The sequence below is a fragment of the Sinocyclocheilus anshuiensis genome, unplaced genomic scaffold (assembly GCF_001515605.1).
Source record: "Sinocyclocheilus anshuiensis isolate Anshui unplaced genomic scaffold, SAMN03320099.WGS_v1.1 scaffold2048, whole genome shotgun sequence".
NCBI classification, from domain to species: Eukaryota; Metazoa; Chordata; class Actinopteri; order Cypriniformes; family Cyprinidae; genus Sinocyclocheilus; species Sinocyclocheilus anshuiensis.
The window spans coordinates 44,955-61,162 of record NW_015555896.1 but is presented as its reverse complement, the minus strand read 5'-3'; the positions used below and the strand labels follow the sequence as shown (position 1 = coordinate 61,162).

General features: G+C 41.2%; 1 protein-coding gene across 6 annotated transcripts in view; it reads left to right on the top strand.

Annotated features, from left to right (window-relative positions):
- Positions 1-16,208, top strand: part of LOC107675908 (protein unc-13 homolog A-like) — a 51,120-nt gene that overhangs the window by 11,376 nt on the left and 23,536 nt on the right. For 4 of the 6 annotated variants that reach the window (XM_016470408.1, XM_016470406.1, XM_016470407.1 and 1 more), the window contains exons 2-14: positions 286-315; positions 413-512; positions 3,281-3,398; positions 4,894-5,017; positions 5,110-5,180; positions 5,807-5,861; positions 6,345-6,374; positions 6,549-6,744; positions 7,751-7,870; positions 9,481-10,230; positions 10,328-10,421; positions 11,217-11,263; positions 15,278-15,356. In XM_016470408.1, the coding sequence (XP_016325894.1) occupies positions 286-315; positions 413-512; positions 3,281-3,398; positions 4,894-5,017; positions 5,110-5,180; positions 5,807-5,861; positions 6,345-6,374; positions 6,549-6,744; positions 7,751-7,870; positions 9,481-10,230; positions 10,328-10,421; positions 11,217-11,263; positions 15,278-15,356 (1,814 nt within the window). The remainder of the gene's footprint in view (positions 1-285; positions 316-412; positions 513-3,280; positions 3,399-4,893; positions 5,018-5,109; positions 5,181-5,806; positions 5,862-6,344; positions 6,375-6,548; positions 6,745-7,750; positions 7,871-9,480; positions 10,231-10,327; positions 10,422-11,216; positions 11,264-15,277; positions 15,357-16,208) is intronic. The other 2 variants (XM_016470410.1, XM_016470409.1) reach the window with 1 other exon arrangement.

Sequence of the window (16,208 nt, the reverse complement as noted above, 5' to 3'; positions counted from 1 at the left end):
ATGGTGCATATACCAAAAAAAAAAAAACATTGCAGTGGGAAAATGTCCAAAAACCATGATAGTATCATGGCACTTTTTGTTTGTTCAAGCTAAAGTTAGCCAATGTGATTTGCCTTCCCACTAATTGAAAATCCCTACAAACTGGAGTCTAGCCTTGAGGAATCCCTTTTGCAGAAATGCAGATATGCTGACATTGAATGTGAAATGCGCTGCCTGATATGTAAAGTGTGATTATTTTTAATACCTGTTTATTACTTATTACATACCCATCTCTCTCTATTACAGTGAAGAAAGCCAAGCTCGATGGACCGCAAGGTAAGCCTGAAGTCTCACTGTAACTAGCTTTCCACAATATCTTTTTGTATTTTTTTTCCTGCAGCAGTCTATTAAATGCACTGGTATTTCTGTGCAGAGAAATTCAACACGTATGTGTCACTGAAGGTTCAGAACGTGAAAAGCACCACCATAACCGTGCGCGGCAGTCAGCCATGTTGGGAACAGGACTTCATGTTGTGAGTTCCTCTTCCCTTTCTCTTTAACAGTATAAGGAAGGGCTGGAAACAAGTACGCTATAATGCTGATGCAAATGTTTGGGCATTGCATTCCAAGCACAGGGTCCCATTGCGCATCCTTAATGTGTGTTCCCTAGTGGCAATGCCGAGAATGCCATCTGTACGTGAATTAAACTGCATTCAGACACATTCCATAACCTATATCGTGAGAGATTGAGCTTGTGTAGCTAGAAACATTTGCTGTCACAAACTTGCGTAGAGTATGTTTCAAGCCTTACGACTGAGCTGACAAGAACCTTGATGAAGGAGCTATTTCTGTTTTAGCATGTGACAGTTGGCAGTCCCTTGGTAGTGCCAGTCAGGTAGTACCCCCTAATGGTTTTACCCTCAAGGGCCCAAACGTTGCTTAGCACTGACTGCAGTAAATCTTGTCTTCTAAACTTAAGATAGAATATGTGTTGTGGTTGTCCTGAAAGAGCAGACATAAAACATTTAAATAGAGGAGTTCGCTAAGTACAACAAAGTAATATCTTAAATTTAGACATTTCAAAAGCCTTGGGTGAGCTCTTTTGACTTGGGCTAGTATGCCCATTCAAGCACCCAGAACATATAAGAATCAATCTGCATTACTTGTCCTAGCAATCACCGTAGTAGCCACTAGGGGTGTAACAGTACATGTATTTGCCCCAAACGGTCACGGTTTGGTTCATGCAGTCAGACGACGAATACAGGCAGTCATAGATATCAATCCAGAAGGGGGCGCAGGAGACATGAAAAACAGCGCATACCGCAGGAACGGTGTAACGGAAATTATTAGCGGTTTTGAAACTGAAAATGTGAAAATTTTCAGATCGCGATATACCTTGAAACCGGTAATTGGCCCATGCCTAAGTTCAACTTACGTTCACCTTATACTTTGGTAATGAATGATTATCATAGTATTTATATACCATGGTACCACCATGCAACATGGTGCATATAGGGGTGTAACAGTACATGTATTTGCCCCAAACGGTCACGGTTTGGTTCATGCAGTCAGACGACGAATACAGGCAGTCATAGATATCAATCCAGAAGGGGGCGCATGCAGTAATGCAACGCTAACCGTCACAACAGGAAAGAGCAGAAGAAGAGGCGATCTATGCAACAACCCAAAACAAGAACGGCACATTCAGACGGCACACAAGAGCTTGAAGAACCGCCTGCTTGCTTTAAATCAACAGTGTGGGAAAGTTTAGGTTCTAGAGATGCACCGGTCGACCGGCTATAAATTGGAACTGGTTTTGGGTTTTATTTTGGCCGATCTCAATTCCAGAATTGCACGCAAACTGCATTGCAATAATTTCCCAAATGTAATTTGTGTGGAATTTTTATGAAGTCTGTAAACAGGAGAAGATACTGTACCAGGCAGGTCAAGCTCACTGTTCGTGATGCTCGAAATATAGGAAGAAAAATATTTGTGGGTTTATATAGGAAGCTCTATATCGCTGCTGTTCCATAAGCGCCACCTACTGTCAGAGAATAAATTTGCATTTTAATTCAGTCCGTCTGCTGTTTTTGTTTTGTGCAGGTGTCTTATGTAGCATAATTTCACAAATCTAAAGTCAGACCATTTAGTTTTTGCTTTAAATCTTGAAATTCTACAGTCTAATTCAAATAAAAAACAACTGCTCATGCTACATACTGTATATGTAGCACTACTGTCTGTTCAAAATAAATGAAAAAATACATCTCCTGTTGTACTGAACTCGTATTGAACCGTAACCCCAAAACCTAAGTACGTAACAAACTGTGACTTCTGTGTAGCATTATACCCCAAGTAGCCACCCAGACCACCCTAGCAACCAGTTAGAACAACATAGCAACACACTTGCATCCACTCACAAATAAGAAAATGTTTTTGCTCTTGCATTTTGTTCAGAATGTAAATGTCTGATACATACATGTACAAACTTTTGAGACACTGAGAGCAAAACCACGAAAGCATCTGGTTGACACTGCAAAATTCTTTCCAACTTCATCTTGAGTCATCTATAAGCCAGATCTGCTTCAGCACCTCTGTATCTTGCTGTGTAATGTCTAACGCAGCACCACCACTGTCCTCAAGATTAGCCCCTGTGGTCTATAAGAAGGATTGGTTTTGATATCAAAGTTAAGGCTATTATTAGGATTTGATGCCGCTTTAGAGACCGTAGTCCTATGGAGCTTCACATGGAGTGGCACTGGAGATGCCCAAGGCACAGATGGCATTGTTGTCTGCACCCTGTTTGGTTTTTATTGCTATTTTCTGTTTCTGTTTCCATTTAATATAGTGCCCCTGTTAAAATGGATATTTTTTGTCGTCCACTATTCTCTGGGGTCTGGTTTTTCAGCATGTCGAATCGAACTAAAACTACTGAGTCTTGCAGTTTCTCCACAGTATTTCAGAAACTTTTGCCTTAGGTCTCTTTATTTTTAATGTGAGTTTATTAACTGAATATACAGTGGGTACAGAAAGTATTCAGACCCCCTTCAATTTTTCACTCTTTGTTATATTGCAGCCATTTGCTAAAATGTGTACATTAATGAGGAAAAAAAATTAACTTAAATGATTTTAGCAAATGGCTGCAATATAACAAAGAGTGAAAAATTGAAGGGGGTCTGAATACTTTCCGTACCCACTGTATATGAAACAGTCATAGCAGTATAGTCTCCATATCATCATAACAACACATGAACATCTCTCTCCATCTCTGTTTCTCAATACTACCCTTCACTTCATCTTCTAGTGAGATTAACAGGTTGGATCTGGGCCTGACAGTGGAGGTATGGAACAAAGGACTGATCTGGGACACCATGGTTGGCACATTGTGGATCCCTTTGCACAGCATTCGACAGTCGAACGAGGTACAGCCCAGATGGCCTGCCTGGCCCCCAACAGCTTGCAGCTTTTCTCACCCTCTGTAGAGCTATATGTGTAGATCTGTAGCTGATGCCTAGCATTGGCTCTCATTGCAAACATGTTGCAGGAACCATTCCCTGTAAGATACTATATGTTAATATTTGAGCACAACACAGTTGCTCAAGCAAGTGGCAAAACATTTAAACTACTTTTCTTACATTATCGTAAGACTATTACTTTTTATTATTAAAAAGTAATTTTTCTACTTTTCCTACCTCCACGAGTGCCATCTATCATTGCCTTTTTTATCTAAAAGTGCTCTGTTCCTTTAAAACTAGCCAACAAGCCATATGTGTTGGCTGTGAAACACAGACTTTAATTATATGCATTTATGGTGTAATTACTACATTTTCGTTTTCATATTTACCACAAAAAATACGCTGTCACTTTAATTCAGCGTGTGCAGCAAACTCGGTGTGGAAACAATCACTGCACTGCTGCAGACACACCGCTCCTGGAACACACTGCCAGACCGCAACCGTGTGCAGTGTGAACACTTTCAAATCCGTTAACATGAGCGCGGAAAAAATATGCACCGCATACGCATAGCAAACGGAGTATGTGTGAACCTGGCGTTATGTGTGTGCGCTTCGATTGTGCATGAGCGCACAGTCCCCAGGAGAGCGCGCGAGTGCTGAATGGTTAAACACTGGCAAGAATTAAATACAACATATGTAGTATTTCTTATTTATTTGTTCTACTGTAGTTTTTTTGTCCTATTGCTTGTGTTTGGTTCCTAATTCTTATTTAATCCTGACCGTTTACTTGTCTGTGTCAATGCATGTTCATATTGACCACAAACAATGCGCTGTTACTTTAATTCAGCGCTTGCAGTGCAGCAAATATAGACTCGGTGCGGAAACGATCTCTGCACTGCTGCAGACGCACCGCTCCTAAACGCCCTGCCAGACCGCAACCGTGTGTGCAGTGTGAACGCTTTAATCTGTTAACATGAGCGCGAAAAAGTACACACCACATACGCACTGCAAACAAAGTAATGTGAACCTGGCGTTATGTGTGTGCGCTGCTAGTGTGCATGAGCGCACGGTCTCCAGGAGAGCGCGCGAGTGCTGAATGGTTAAACACTGGCAAGAATTAAATACAACATATGTAGTATTTCTTATTTATTTGTTCTACTGTAGTTTTTTTGTCCTATTGCTTGTGTTTGGTTCCTAATTCTTATTTAATCCTGACCGTTTACTTGTCTTCAGTGAGCTTGAGTTTTGTTTTGATTTTTTTGTGTGATATTGACACTGGTGACAAGAATTATGAAATTTCTACGATATCAAAAATGTTTATATAATAAATACATTATTTAAAGCAAAAGTAACTATATTGTAACTATATAAGTATCGTTGCCGTGAAATAAAATTACTCTCACCCCTACAGGCAACAACATGTCTCTGATCGCAGTGCTTTTTTTTTTCTCTTGCGTTGTAGGAAGGTCCAGGACAATGGCTGACTTTAGACTCCCAGGTCATTATGGCTGAGAATGAAATCTGTGGCACCAAAGATCCCACGTTCCATCGAGTGCTTTTGGATACACGTTTCGAACTGCCATTAGGTATCCTTGCTGTTTTTTGCTTTCTCAAATACTGCATTTGGTCCACACTTGTTCTAAGTTTTAATGCTAACCCATAGTTTTCATACTTCCAGATATACCGGAGGAGGAAGCTCGATACTGGGCCAAGAAATTGGAGCAGCTCAATGCCATGAGGGACCAAGATGTGAGTCTCTTCATTCAACTCCAGTCTTGTTGTGTTTACAGTCCTCCCCAGAGCCCAAGGGCAGAACATGCGTTAATTTGAGTCTGTCAGAGTACTCCTGAGACCTGAACAGTATTTTTTTTCTTCTTTGCCTTCTGAACTACTGACCTGTTAAAGGGGTCATATGATGCTTTTTTAAAGATCATTATTTTGTGTATTTGGTGTAACAGAATATGTTGACATGCTTTAATGTTCAAAAAACACATTATTTTTCAAATACTGTACATTATTGTAGGTCCTCTATGCCCCGCCTCTCTCAAACGAACTGCGGTTACTGAAACCACGCCTTCTTTCTTTGCGTGAACATTTGGGCGGCATTACGCAAATATTTCCACATAGTGAGGTAGATATGTGGGGGCGTGTTAGAACGAGCCGTTTTAGGGGGGCGTGGCAGAGTCTTAACTTTGATAAAGAATATCTCTTTGGTTTTGAGACTTTAGTCTTCGCAACTTCAGGGATCTTATCTATGCACAATCAGCTTGTAACACTCCAAAGAGAAAAGAAAAGTTGAAATCGCATCATATGACCCCTTTAAAATAAAGACTATCACCTGTTCAAACAGTAATTTTTGTTTGCTCATTTTGCAGTACACATACCAGGAGGAGCACGAGAGACCACTTTCAATGCCATCAACTCAGTGCTGTGAGCCTTCAAGCGCTACTCACACTCACACACACACTATAAATTGCAAGGCCCCTTGGTAGGTTGACGTGTGCAGAACCTCATTAGAGGTCCAATCACCCCATCAGCAGGTCCAATATGAGACTGCTTTATCTCTGAGCACTAGATGGATGGCTATGGATGGTGCATAGAGATTTCCTGGACAGTATTCAGCAATATCTCAAGCATGGGTGGGTTAAGGAGGAGCGGGAATCTTTGGCTTGCCAACAGGCAATTTTTTATTGCTTTACATCAGAGCTATTAACCATTAGCACTTAGCGTGCCTGGGCGAGGTCACTATCCTGCACTCCAGACATCCAAATTTACGTCTGTGTCACACCTGGTAGTTTTACAACCTAGATTTATAACAAGCTGCTTGTTCATGGTCACACAGAGGCATGTGTCTCAAAAAGATATATTTCTTGGCATACTTCTAATTTTTGTGTTGACTCATTGTTCCCATAGGTAACTGGAGTCTATGGGGGGACCAGCAAAGTAAGTAAACTTTGTTTTATGGGTTTAAAAAGAAATGCATGAAAACTTTCATTGATTCCTCCCGAAGTTTGATGGGTATGGTTTTGGTCCTGGAACATTAATATTTAAAAAATATATATATATATTACGGTTAATCCACACAATTTACATCTAAATTCTGCACTTGCTTCTCAGATGACGATCCAGATAGTGCTGTGGACGATCGAGACAGTGATTACCGCAGCGAAACCAGCAACAGCATCCCGCCTCCATTCTACAGCACTTCTCAGCCCAATGCATCCATGCACCAATACCCCATCCGTCACATGCACCATGGCTCCCGCTACAACGACATGCATGACTACGACTATGATAACCAGAGAGCCATTAGGTAAATTTGACCAATTCCTGGTTGCAATGTATTTGCTAATTCTAGTCACTTTAGCATCTATCAGTTAGTAAAAGCATTCACTGTGTCTGTGCGACTTTCCTCTGTTCTTATTCCTATGCATTGGTGACTGTATACAAACCTTGGATGAGCGGTCATTGTATACACTTCATGGGTTTGGAGCCACACTGGTGTCACTCTGTGATATGAATGCAACGTTTGCCCTCAATTGCTTGTTTTGGACCAATTCACTTCAAAACGAGCTTTTATTTCCTGTACATTTTGTCTTTCATTGCATTGCATTCTTGCATTGCATGCTGGAGACTTTGTGCTCTGAGACTCTTGCCTTGTCCCAAATGGCACCTGAAGCTCCTTCTCCAAGTAATTTTACCACACACCCTGTTGAAAAAAACCTGGATAGGTGTGTTTTTTAACATTGCAGCTGGTTTGAGCTGGTCCTTAGTTGGTCATGAGCTGGTTTAAGCTGGCCCTGAGCTGGTTATCAGCTGGTTCTGAGCAGGAGCTGGTTGCTTAGGACCAGCACATGACCAGCTAATAACCAACTCATGACCAACTAAGGACCAGCTTAAGCCAGCTCAAACCAGCTGCCATGCTTCAAAACATACCTAACCAGCATATGCTGGTTTTTTCAACAGGGCAGACTGTTGGGTAATTGTCCCTTAAGATATCTTTACCAAAAGGAGGCATAGCTGCCTCAAAGCAGCCACCCTACAGTCTTGTGGACTTAACAGATGCGTGCAAGCAAAGGCCTTGAGACTGCAAATCAACATGTTATAGCCTCTTGAATCCTTTAGAAAGTCTTACAAATGGATAGATCCTGATCCCAAAGTGATGCTTTTGATACGACTCTCTTAGCAGCTGGTTAACCATTGCCTTAAGTTGGGTCATTTTCCCAACACATGAGGTGAGATGAAAAAACAAATAAGAAAAAAGACATTACTCATGCTCCTCCTCTTCCTGCCTCCCCCATCCCCTTCCCTCCCACCAGACGCTATGGTAGTTTAGACTCCGCCACCAACGGCCACAGCGATCTCGATTCGGCTTCTGGCTCGAGCAGGCGGACCAGCCGCCAGTACTCCTTAGACAGTAGGCACTCGCTCTCTGATAGGTGGGTCTCCGTGGCTCCTACACCACCTCCACCCTCTTCCACCTCCTCCTCCTGCTCTTCTTCCTGCTCCAGCCTGTGATTCCGTCCCGCTGTGATGATGTCGTGGATTTGGACTTGTCTGGTCCTGTGGTCCTCGCTATGCTTGCCATGCATGCGCACCAATCCTTCTTTTACATACATGGTCTATTGATATATATACTCTATCTATACCTCTTTGTATATGTATCTATGTCCTCTATCATGACTACTGTGTACCTGTTAATGACCTGTCACATGTTATTAGGTAACCAACCCGTACGTCTCAGAAGCTTTTTCTTGTGTCTTCTGTAATGTGTAATCGGAATTTGGTGCAATTGCTGATGGGGGTCCACTGGGTTGGTCACACAGTCTGTGTTTTGTGAAGTCTGTTATTTTCCTGCTATATGCCTGACAGAGTTAGAGAATAACGTTGTAATTCCAAAAGCCTAGTGTGCGCTAATTACATAGCCTTTAGACACACTAGGCTGTGTGTGGGCAGCAGGCGGGACCATGTCGATGGCTGTGACAGAGACCAGGGGATGTTCACATCACTGATTTACCCTTTCAGCATCTCATAGACAAAACCTTTCCGAAAGCCAAAACATGTTGTGTGGAAGACAGGAAATAAAGCTGTGTGTGTGTGTCTTGAGAATTTATGGGTTTGTGCGCGAGGAAGTGAGAAAAGGTGACAAGGATATATGACTAACTGGCGGAAAGTCTTGACAGAAGCGTGATTGTATGTGTAATTGTGTGTGTGTCCTGTGGCTCTCGTATTTCTCCAGTCTGAATCCCAGACGCTTTTTGGCTCACAGCCTATTATTACACACCCCATCTCTTTCGCTTTTGATTCTTCATGCATTACTAAACCTTACGTCCCATAATCGATAATGTGTGAGTGAGTGTGTGTGTGTGTGGCAGCGTGTCTTTTCTTACTCATTCCATTCTCTCAATCTCTCTACACCTAATTGGCTCATTCATCAGCAAAGATAAATAGCCTTCCATTGTTTAAAGTGTCACAGGAAAATGCTGCATCCCCTTTTCTGTCAGCTCAGTGTTTCTCTCTCTGTTTTATCAATGTGTTGTCCTTTCTTAAGTCCACCTGGATGAATCTTTCCACTGACAACCCTTCCCATTGCCATCTTAGCATTTTTTTGTGAAACAGCTCTTTTTGAGTCTGTATGTTAAAGTGAGTTTTTTCCTTCGACTCCCTCAAATGAACCTCAGGATTCTGTCTTGTTTTCTCTCACCACCTTACCTGCACGCATACATCCTAAGCAGAAACTGTTTCCCTGCTGAAGAGAATACCTTAAACCAACCCTAAATTTGTTTGCTTCTCTTAGCTGGTTTAAGCTGGTCTGCTGGCCTGACTTCTGAGAGACCAGTTAAGACCAGAAAACCATCTGTGGCAGGTTTAAGCTGTTGTTTTTAGCAGGGAGAGACTTCTATCAGCTGACAAGGACAATTTTCTTTTGTGGTTGGTCGTTCCTGCTTTCTTTACCTCAATTTTTATGGCCCATAAACCTGTATATCGGCAGTCGCTCATCTTGTTTCTTCCATGACTTAATATAACTAACAACTCTTTACTCCCACAGCCCCACCGGCAGTAGTCGCTATGCCTCCTCGGGTGAGCTGAGCCGCGGCAGCTCCCAACTCAGTGAGGAGTTTGGCCCAGAGGATGGTGAGAGCTTCCGAGGTTCCGGAGAGTTCTACGACGAGAATGACTCCTACCATTCCTGCCATTCCTCCGTTAGCTGTGGTAAAGACTCACCTGGTTGGGATCCAGATGAGCCGCAGGGCATCTACAGTGATGATGGGGAGTATAACAAAGATGGAGGTGAAGAAGGTGCACTCTATGATGAAGAGGCTGGTGAGATCTATGAGCAGGAGGAAGGGGAGTATCCCTATGAGGAAGAAGAGGAAGGAATGGTGTATGAAGAGGATGAAGGTCTTTACCCATTGGATGGTACTCTCAGTGAAGAGCAGGAGCCACCTTACACCCCTACTCCAACCAGCACTGCCCCAACGTTGGCTCCTGAGGCCCCAACCAGCCGTCCACCACTGGAGAAACAGGCTTCCATGCACCAGCAACAGCCACCACAATCCCAACCACCATTCCAGACCATGGAGCCTAAGCGAGAGTCACCGCCCCCACAACAGCCACATGATGTCTTTGCCAAGGTACCTCGTACCTCGACCCCACCGCGAGTCTCAGAGTTGGAGCCTGAGAAGGTCCCAACACCTGCAGGCAAGCTGGCAGCCCCTTCGAAGGAACCTTTGCCTACCCCTGCTACCAAGGTCCCGCCTGAAGCAGAACAAGAAAAGAAAGAGGCTCCTCCAGAGAGGTAAGCTTCATGTGCTGAGTCCTTGGATAAGGTGTAGCCTTTCATGACATTTTGCTGAATGCAAGTTAAATCTAACAATTTTTCCATCTTTTCCCAGCACACCAAAGCTGGAGCCACCTGTGGACCCTGCAATAAGGGCCAAAGCCAACTGGCTGCGACTCTTCAACAGGGTTCGCCTTCAGCTTCAGGAGGTACGTGAGGTCTTGTGAAGCCTGACATTGATACTATATTTGTTTGATCAGCTTTTTCCAAGTACATGGTAATTCAGTAACCAATGAAAGTTTGCTTGCTTATGCCCAGTACAGTTGGTTCTGTTGGCCAACATTGGGATGTCAGTTTTTGGTTAGTCTTGCCCTGCGTTGTTGTCCTTTTTCTTGTCTGTCTTGTCCATTTCATGTTACTTTTTTGTCACTTGCTTTTAAGTTTTACATTTTACTGTTACATATGTTTACAAAACAAGTCTTTGTTTTGAGATTTCATGCCTTGCCCCTCTTTGTGTTCCACCCCATTTGTTTTTGCTTTTTGTGTTTTTTTTCTTTCAGTTTTTTGTCATTGCCATAGTGATTGTCATGCTCTTCACTGCTTTACTGAAGCTGGACAAGCAGTCTGAAAGGTGGGTGTGGCTATGTGTGGGTCCAAAGTAAACACATTTTCCTGACCGATGGCTGCGGCGTGCTTCCTCTAAGATACTCATGGAGTTGTTATGACAGAATAATGATGATGGAGATAAAGGTGTCCGGCAAATCCAGTCTAATTATGAGAGAGTCCTGCAACTGACGTCAATGAGATCAGCCGACTGCAGGCTCTTTCTGGGTCCTATCAAAATAGACAATGGTCTTTTTTCTTCAATATAAATTATATGATTGAAATTACATTGTGAGGTCTGCATGGATATTGAAGAGATGTTTAATATGGTTTAGCAGATGGATAAAAGTGAGATATAGAGCTCTGTCACTGACCCTGCTGTCACTCCCTGTTGTCCGCAGGCTCGAGGCGAGACTCCAGGACTTGCGTCACTCTTTTTGCAAGCAGGGTGAGTGTCACCAAAGGACTGCAGCTAATTTTCAGAACAGCTATGCGTCTGAGCAATTCAAACTTCATGCTTTAGGTGTTATATAATTTATGTAAACATTTAAACATCAGAAAGTACCTAAGGCTTTATGAATCACTATGAAGAATACAGTCTAGGGGTGGGCGGATCGATCCTAATATTGATCATATCGATACCAACGTTGGTATTGGTATTGGATCAATACTAGCCGATATTCTAGGTTATTTTTCTCTCCTCTACACTTAATACACTGTTTAATACATTCAACAAAGAGTAGACATGTCTGTGTGTGTATATGCCGCTCTTTTCGCATCTTGTATGCAAACAATGCTGCTCCTCCCCTGCTATGCTGTTCTGTTGTCATGCCATCACGTGACTCAGTGGCTCCAAGCGCAAGTGGATACTTTTGGCTACAGTGAGAGATGGAATAGTAGAAATTCACTACTGTAGCAACACCACCAACTTATCCACCTTATTTTTCAATGTGGAAGGAAGCTTTTTTTTCTGTGAATGTGCGAGACTTCCACTTCATTAGGCACTGTAGGGAAATAATGAGAAAAATAACAAAGTGCAATAAACGGGAAAAATAGTTTGTTCTATCCACCCTGTGTGTTTATAATTAAGACAATACATTAAAACAATATGGTAAGAAACACCGGTTTGCAATATCAAGCAGCAAAACAAGCTGTTTTGTATAGCTAAAAATTGCTGAAAGCGTATGAGACTGGAAGCCAGACCCATTAAATTTACCTTATTTGGCCTTTTTATACAGTATCACTGTCTTCAACGATTAAGCCACGTTAAGCGTTATTTATATAGGTTTCTATCAGAGGAAAACACTTAACATGCATGCACTTTGCATTCATATCCTGGGCTGCTTGCCTGCATATAGTTTGCATCATCAGTACACTGAGTTTGGCCTTTTAATATTACTTTCTTAATGCATTGTCACATTAAGTTTTTTTTTCTTTATAACTATATTTTCTATGGGAGGAAAATGCTTAACATGAAACTTTACTTATTGCTTTCATATTCTGGGCTCCTCTGCTTGCAAACTCCTTTCAGAAAGGCAAATAATATCCACATAGCTTTAAGGTGAATGTAATATTTTAGTCATATCAACATTAGTTATTGTTAATTTTCAAAGTGTAATTGATCATTTAAATGTATGTTTTTAAAAGGAAAAAGTATCGGTATCAGTATCGGCGATACTGGCCCTGTAGTTACTTGGTATCGGATCGATACCAAAATTTGCAGTATCGCCCACCCCTAATACACTCTTCATACCTCTACTGTTCTGTGGTGTTCTCAAATGAGGAGGCAAAGTCCTCAATTTTTTTTTTTAAAGGGGTCATATGACGTTGCTAAAAAGAACATTATGTTGTGTACACTGATTTCTAGTTGTGTCCTCTTTTGGAAGGCCAAACAAAGTAGTTTCGCTTTCACGACGAAACACACAGTGTCACACACGGCGGGCTAGAGTGAGGAACGGCCAGCGGGTTAGAGTGAGCGGCGGCCGGCAGATTCGACGAACGACCAGCACGGATCAGCTCTAGGCATGACGAAGCGGTTATCATCCTCTTTTGGAAGGCCAAACTAAGTAGTTTCGCTTTCACAACGAAACACACAGCGTCTCCACGACATGGCAGCGGCGGCAACAACAATACTACAGCGAAAATAAAAGTTACGCCTTCTTTCTTTGCGTGAACATTTGGGCAGCGTTATGCAAATCTTCCCACATCGTGACGTAGACGTGGGGGTGTGTTAGAACGAGCCGTTTTAGGAGGGCGTGGCTGACTCTTAACTTTTATAAAGAATATCTCTTTGGATTTGAGACTTTATTCTTTGCAACTTTACAGATCTTCTTTATGCACCACGAGCTTGTAACACTCCAAAGAGAAAAGAAAAATTGAAATCGCATTATATGACCCCTTTAAATCAAATGTAAATTCAGTTAGCGTTTTTATATTTATTCCAAAATAATAACTCAAGGCAGTAACAATTTAAACAATATATTTTATTTGTGAACTTACGTTCAGCTATTCTTTTTAATAGTTCACTTTTAACAATTTTTTTATTTTTCGGATGATCATTAAAGATCGGTAAATATTGGTCACAGACACGGAGATTTACTTCAAATTTCACCAAGCTGATTACTCACTAAAAACTCCCACAGCTCATGTTTTCATGCCATTTTAAGTCTTATTTGACGTAACAAAGAGGTTATATGTAAGTGTATGAGTTGTTTACTTACTTTTTAAATTAGTTTTCCAAATAACGCCATTATATTGTTAATTTAGACCAGGGATCCTCAAATCTGACCCACGAGATCCACTTTCCTGCAGAGTTTAGCTCTAACCCTAATCAAACACACCTGAGCATGCTAATCAATGTCTTCAGGATCATTAGAAAATCACAGGTAGGTGAGTTTGATCAGGGTTGGAGCTAAACCAAAAAGTATAGAAGCCCAAGAGGCGAGACTCAATAGAACACTCCATAGCAACAGTTGCGCCCATGACGTGACTGTGCCGCCGCCATTTTGGACTGAGAACTACACAAAAACGCCATAGAATAATAGGAGCCAGTCGCGCTTGACCAACTTACAATAACACATTTAAAGTATATATATATATATATTATATATGTGTATGTGTATATATATATATATATATGTGTATCATACTTAAATATAAAGATTATAGATAGGTCTCCTCCACCAATTGACTAGACTGTTTCATACTGCTTACTGTTTGCCAAGTAAAAAGATAAAATTACTGCAAACCCTTTACTTACCCATATCTATGTTATATCGTACATTTTCCTTGTTAAATTAAAAACTTAAGGTCGTGAAATTACCAGATGTGATGTTTGGTAGTGATTTAATAGAGGCAGACACAGTCATATATATTTATTCACATGATTTTTAAATAAAAAATAAATTAAAATAAATGGTACACATTCATAACATTTTTAAAAAAACAGTTGCATATCACAAAATATGAACAACTTGCAAACATTGTATCAAGGACTCCACCAACTATTGTGAGGTTTCTGTAATTTCTGTCATGTATCAAGTGCACACATTTAACTGAAAATAGTAATAGATCAAAATCAAATAAGCAATAGAGATCAAAACCATCAGCAGCAATTGTGTTAGAGAAGAGATTATAAGACAGATAATATTTCTGTACTGTATCAAGTGCACACATTTAACATTAACTGTAACTAGTAATAAATAGAGGAATAAAGTGGAAGTGGTAGTAAAAGATCAAAACTATCAGCAGCAATTGTGTGTTCGTGTGAGAGAGAAAAAAATCTAAAAGAGATTGTAAGACATAAGAAAGGAGTAGAATGCTTGCGTTTCGCCCACTTGCTCTCTCGCATCTTCTAGTGACTTTCAGCAGTTTTCAGTCCAAAATGGCGGCAGCGCCTCCGCAGCGCCATCTATAGACTGTTGCCCTTATCACTACAGAGTTTCGCCTCTTGGGCTTCTATACTCTTTGGCTAAACTCTGCAGTGCATTGGCCCTCCAGGGCAAGATTTGAGGAACCCTGATTTATACTAATCCGCAAACGTGGAATGCGCAGAAAAACAAAAGGCAGGATTTATCACATGAAACAATCACAGCCCAACATAACCAGTCATATCCAATCATATCGCGATGGAGGCATTGCCTCCTCTCACGTGATCAGGGGAGGCGAGAGAGACTCGGACTCCAGCTGTAACTTTACCTGCTGGTGTCACTGTTGGACAATGTTTCTTTAGAAAAACGAGTGATTTATATACTTTTTAATGTTATTTATACATAATGTAATATTGGCGTTGTTTTATTTTTGTACTATTTTTTTTTCTCATCCAATATTTTGAGGAGGCACAGCCTCCCTTGCCTCCTCTGAGGAAACACCCCTGTATATATAAGGAGTTCATTTGCAAAAACCGACAACTTTTTTTTTTTTTTTCAGAAATCAATAATACATCTACCCATTTGATCCGCAGGCCTGGAGGTGCTCTTTACAGCATAGACAGCATGCCTGACTTACGCAAGAGGAAAGCCATCCCTCTCGTCCGAGACCTGGTGAGTCACACAACCCCACTTCAGTACGTCAAACTTTCAACTAAAGCATTGCTGGATCCAACATCACCTTCCCAACTCTTCAAAAGCACCGTCCATACGCATCAGAGTGGTTATTTTGGGCAGCAGTCTGTCAAGGGTCTGTAGTTCACAGAAGTCTCTGTGGCACATCTGTTTGAATCACGGCTACAGGGTTAGACGTTATTAGAGCATTACTCCGCTCCATTCATCCTGTAGACTGATGAATCTCCAGTCTCACGACTGCCTCAATGTCTCCTTTACAGTCCCATTAGTTTTGGCCTGTGTATTTTTTCCTGAGCTGACTTCATTGTCTGCTAACCTTGTTTTGTGCCTGTAACCTACTTTGGGAGCTTGTTGAACTTTTCCACTGATACTTAAAAAAAGATTAGGTGGCAAATAAAATCAAACATCATTGGTTCTCGCATGGATAGAGGCAATATAGATGTTAAAGCCAACATGAAATCTAAATTTATCCAACTAATACAAGTTCCTGGTCTTATCGTGCCTAATCCATCATTTCAAATACAAGCAAGATATAATGTAATAACCACATTTAAATGTAGCTAGTAATTCGATCTGGTTACAGCCAACAAAATGTATTTACGTAGTGCTAAATTGATTGCATTGCAGTTAAATTAAGTTTTAACAAAATGCTCAAGAGTTGTGTTGCATTAGTGCATGTTTATGAACTACATCGAACAAGCTGCAGAATCCATTTTTGAGTTTACTTGTTAACAACGCTTTCTGAAAAACTTCTCATTAGATTGACAGGAGAGTTAGTTGTGTATTGATTAAACACAGTAACAAGAGCCAAAAAAAAAAAAATCGTTCATT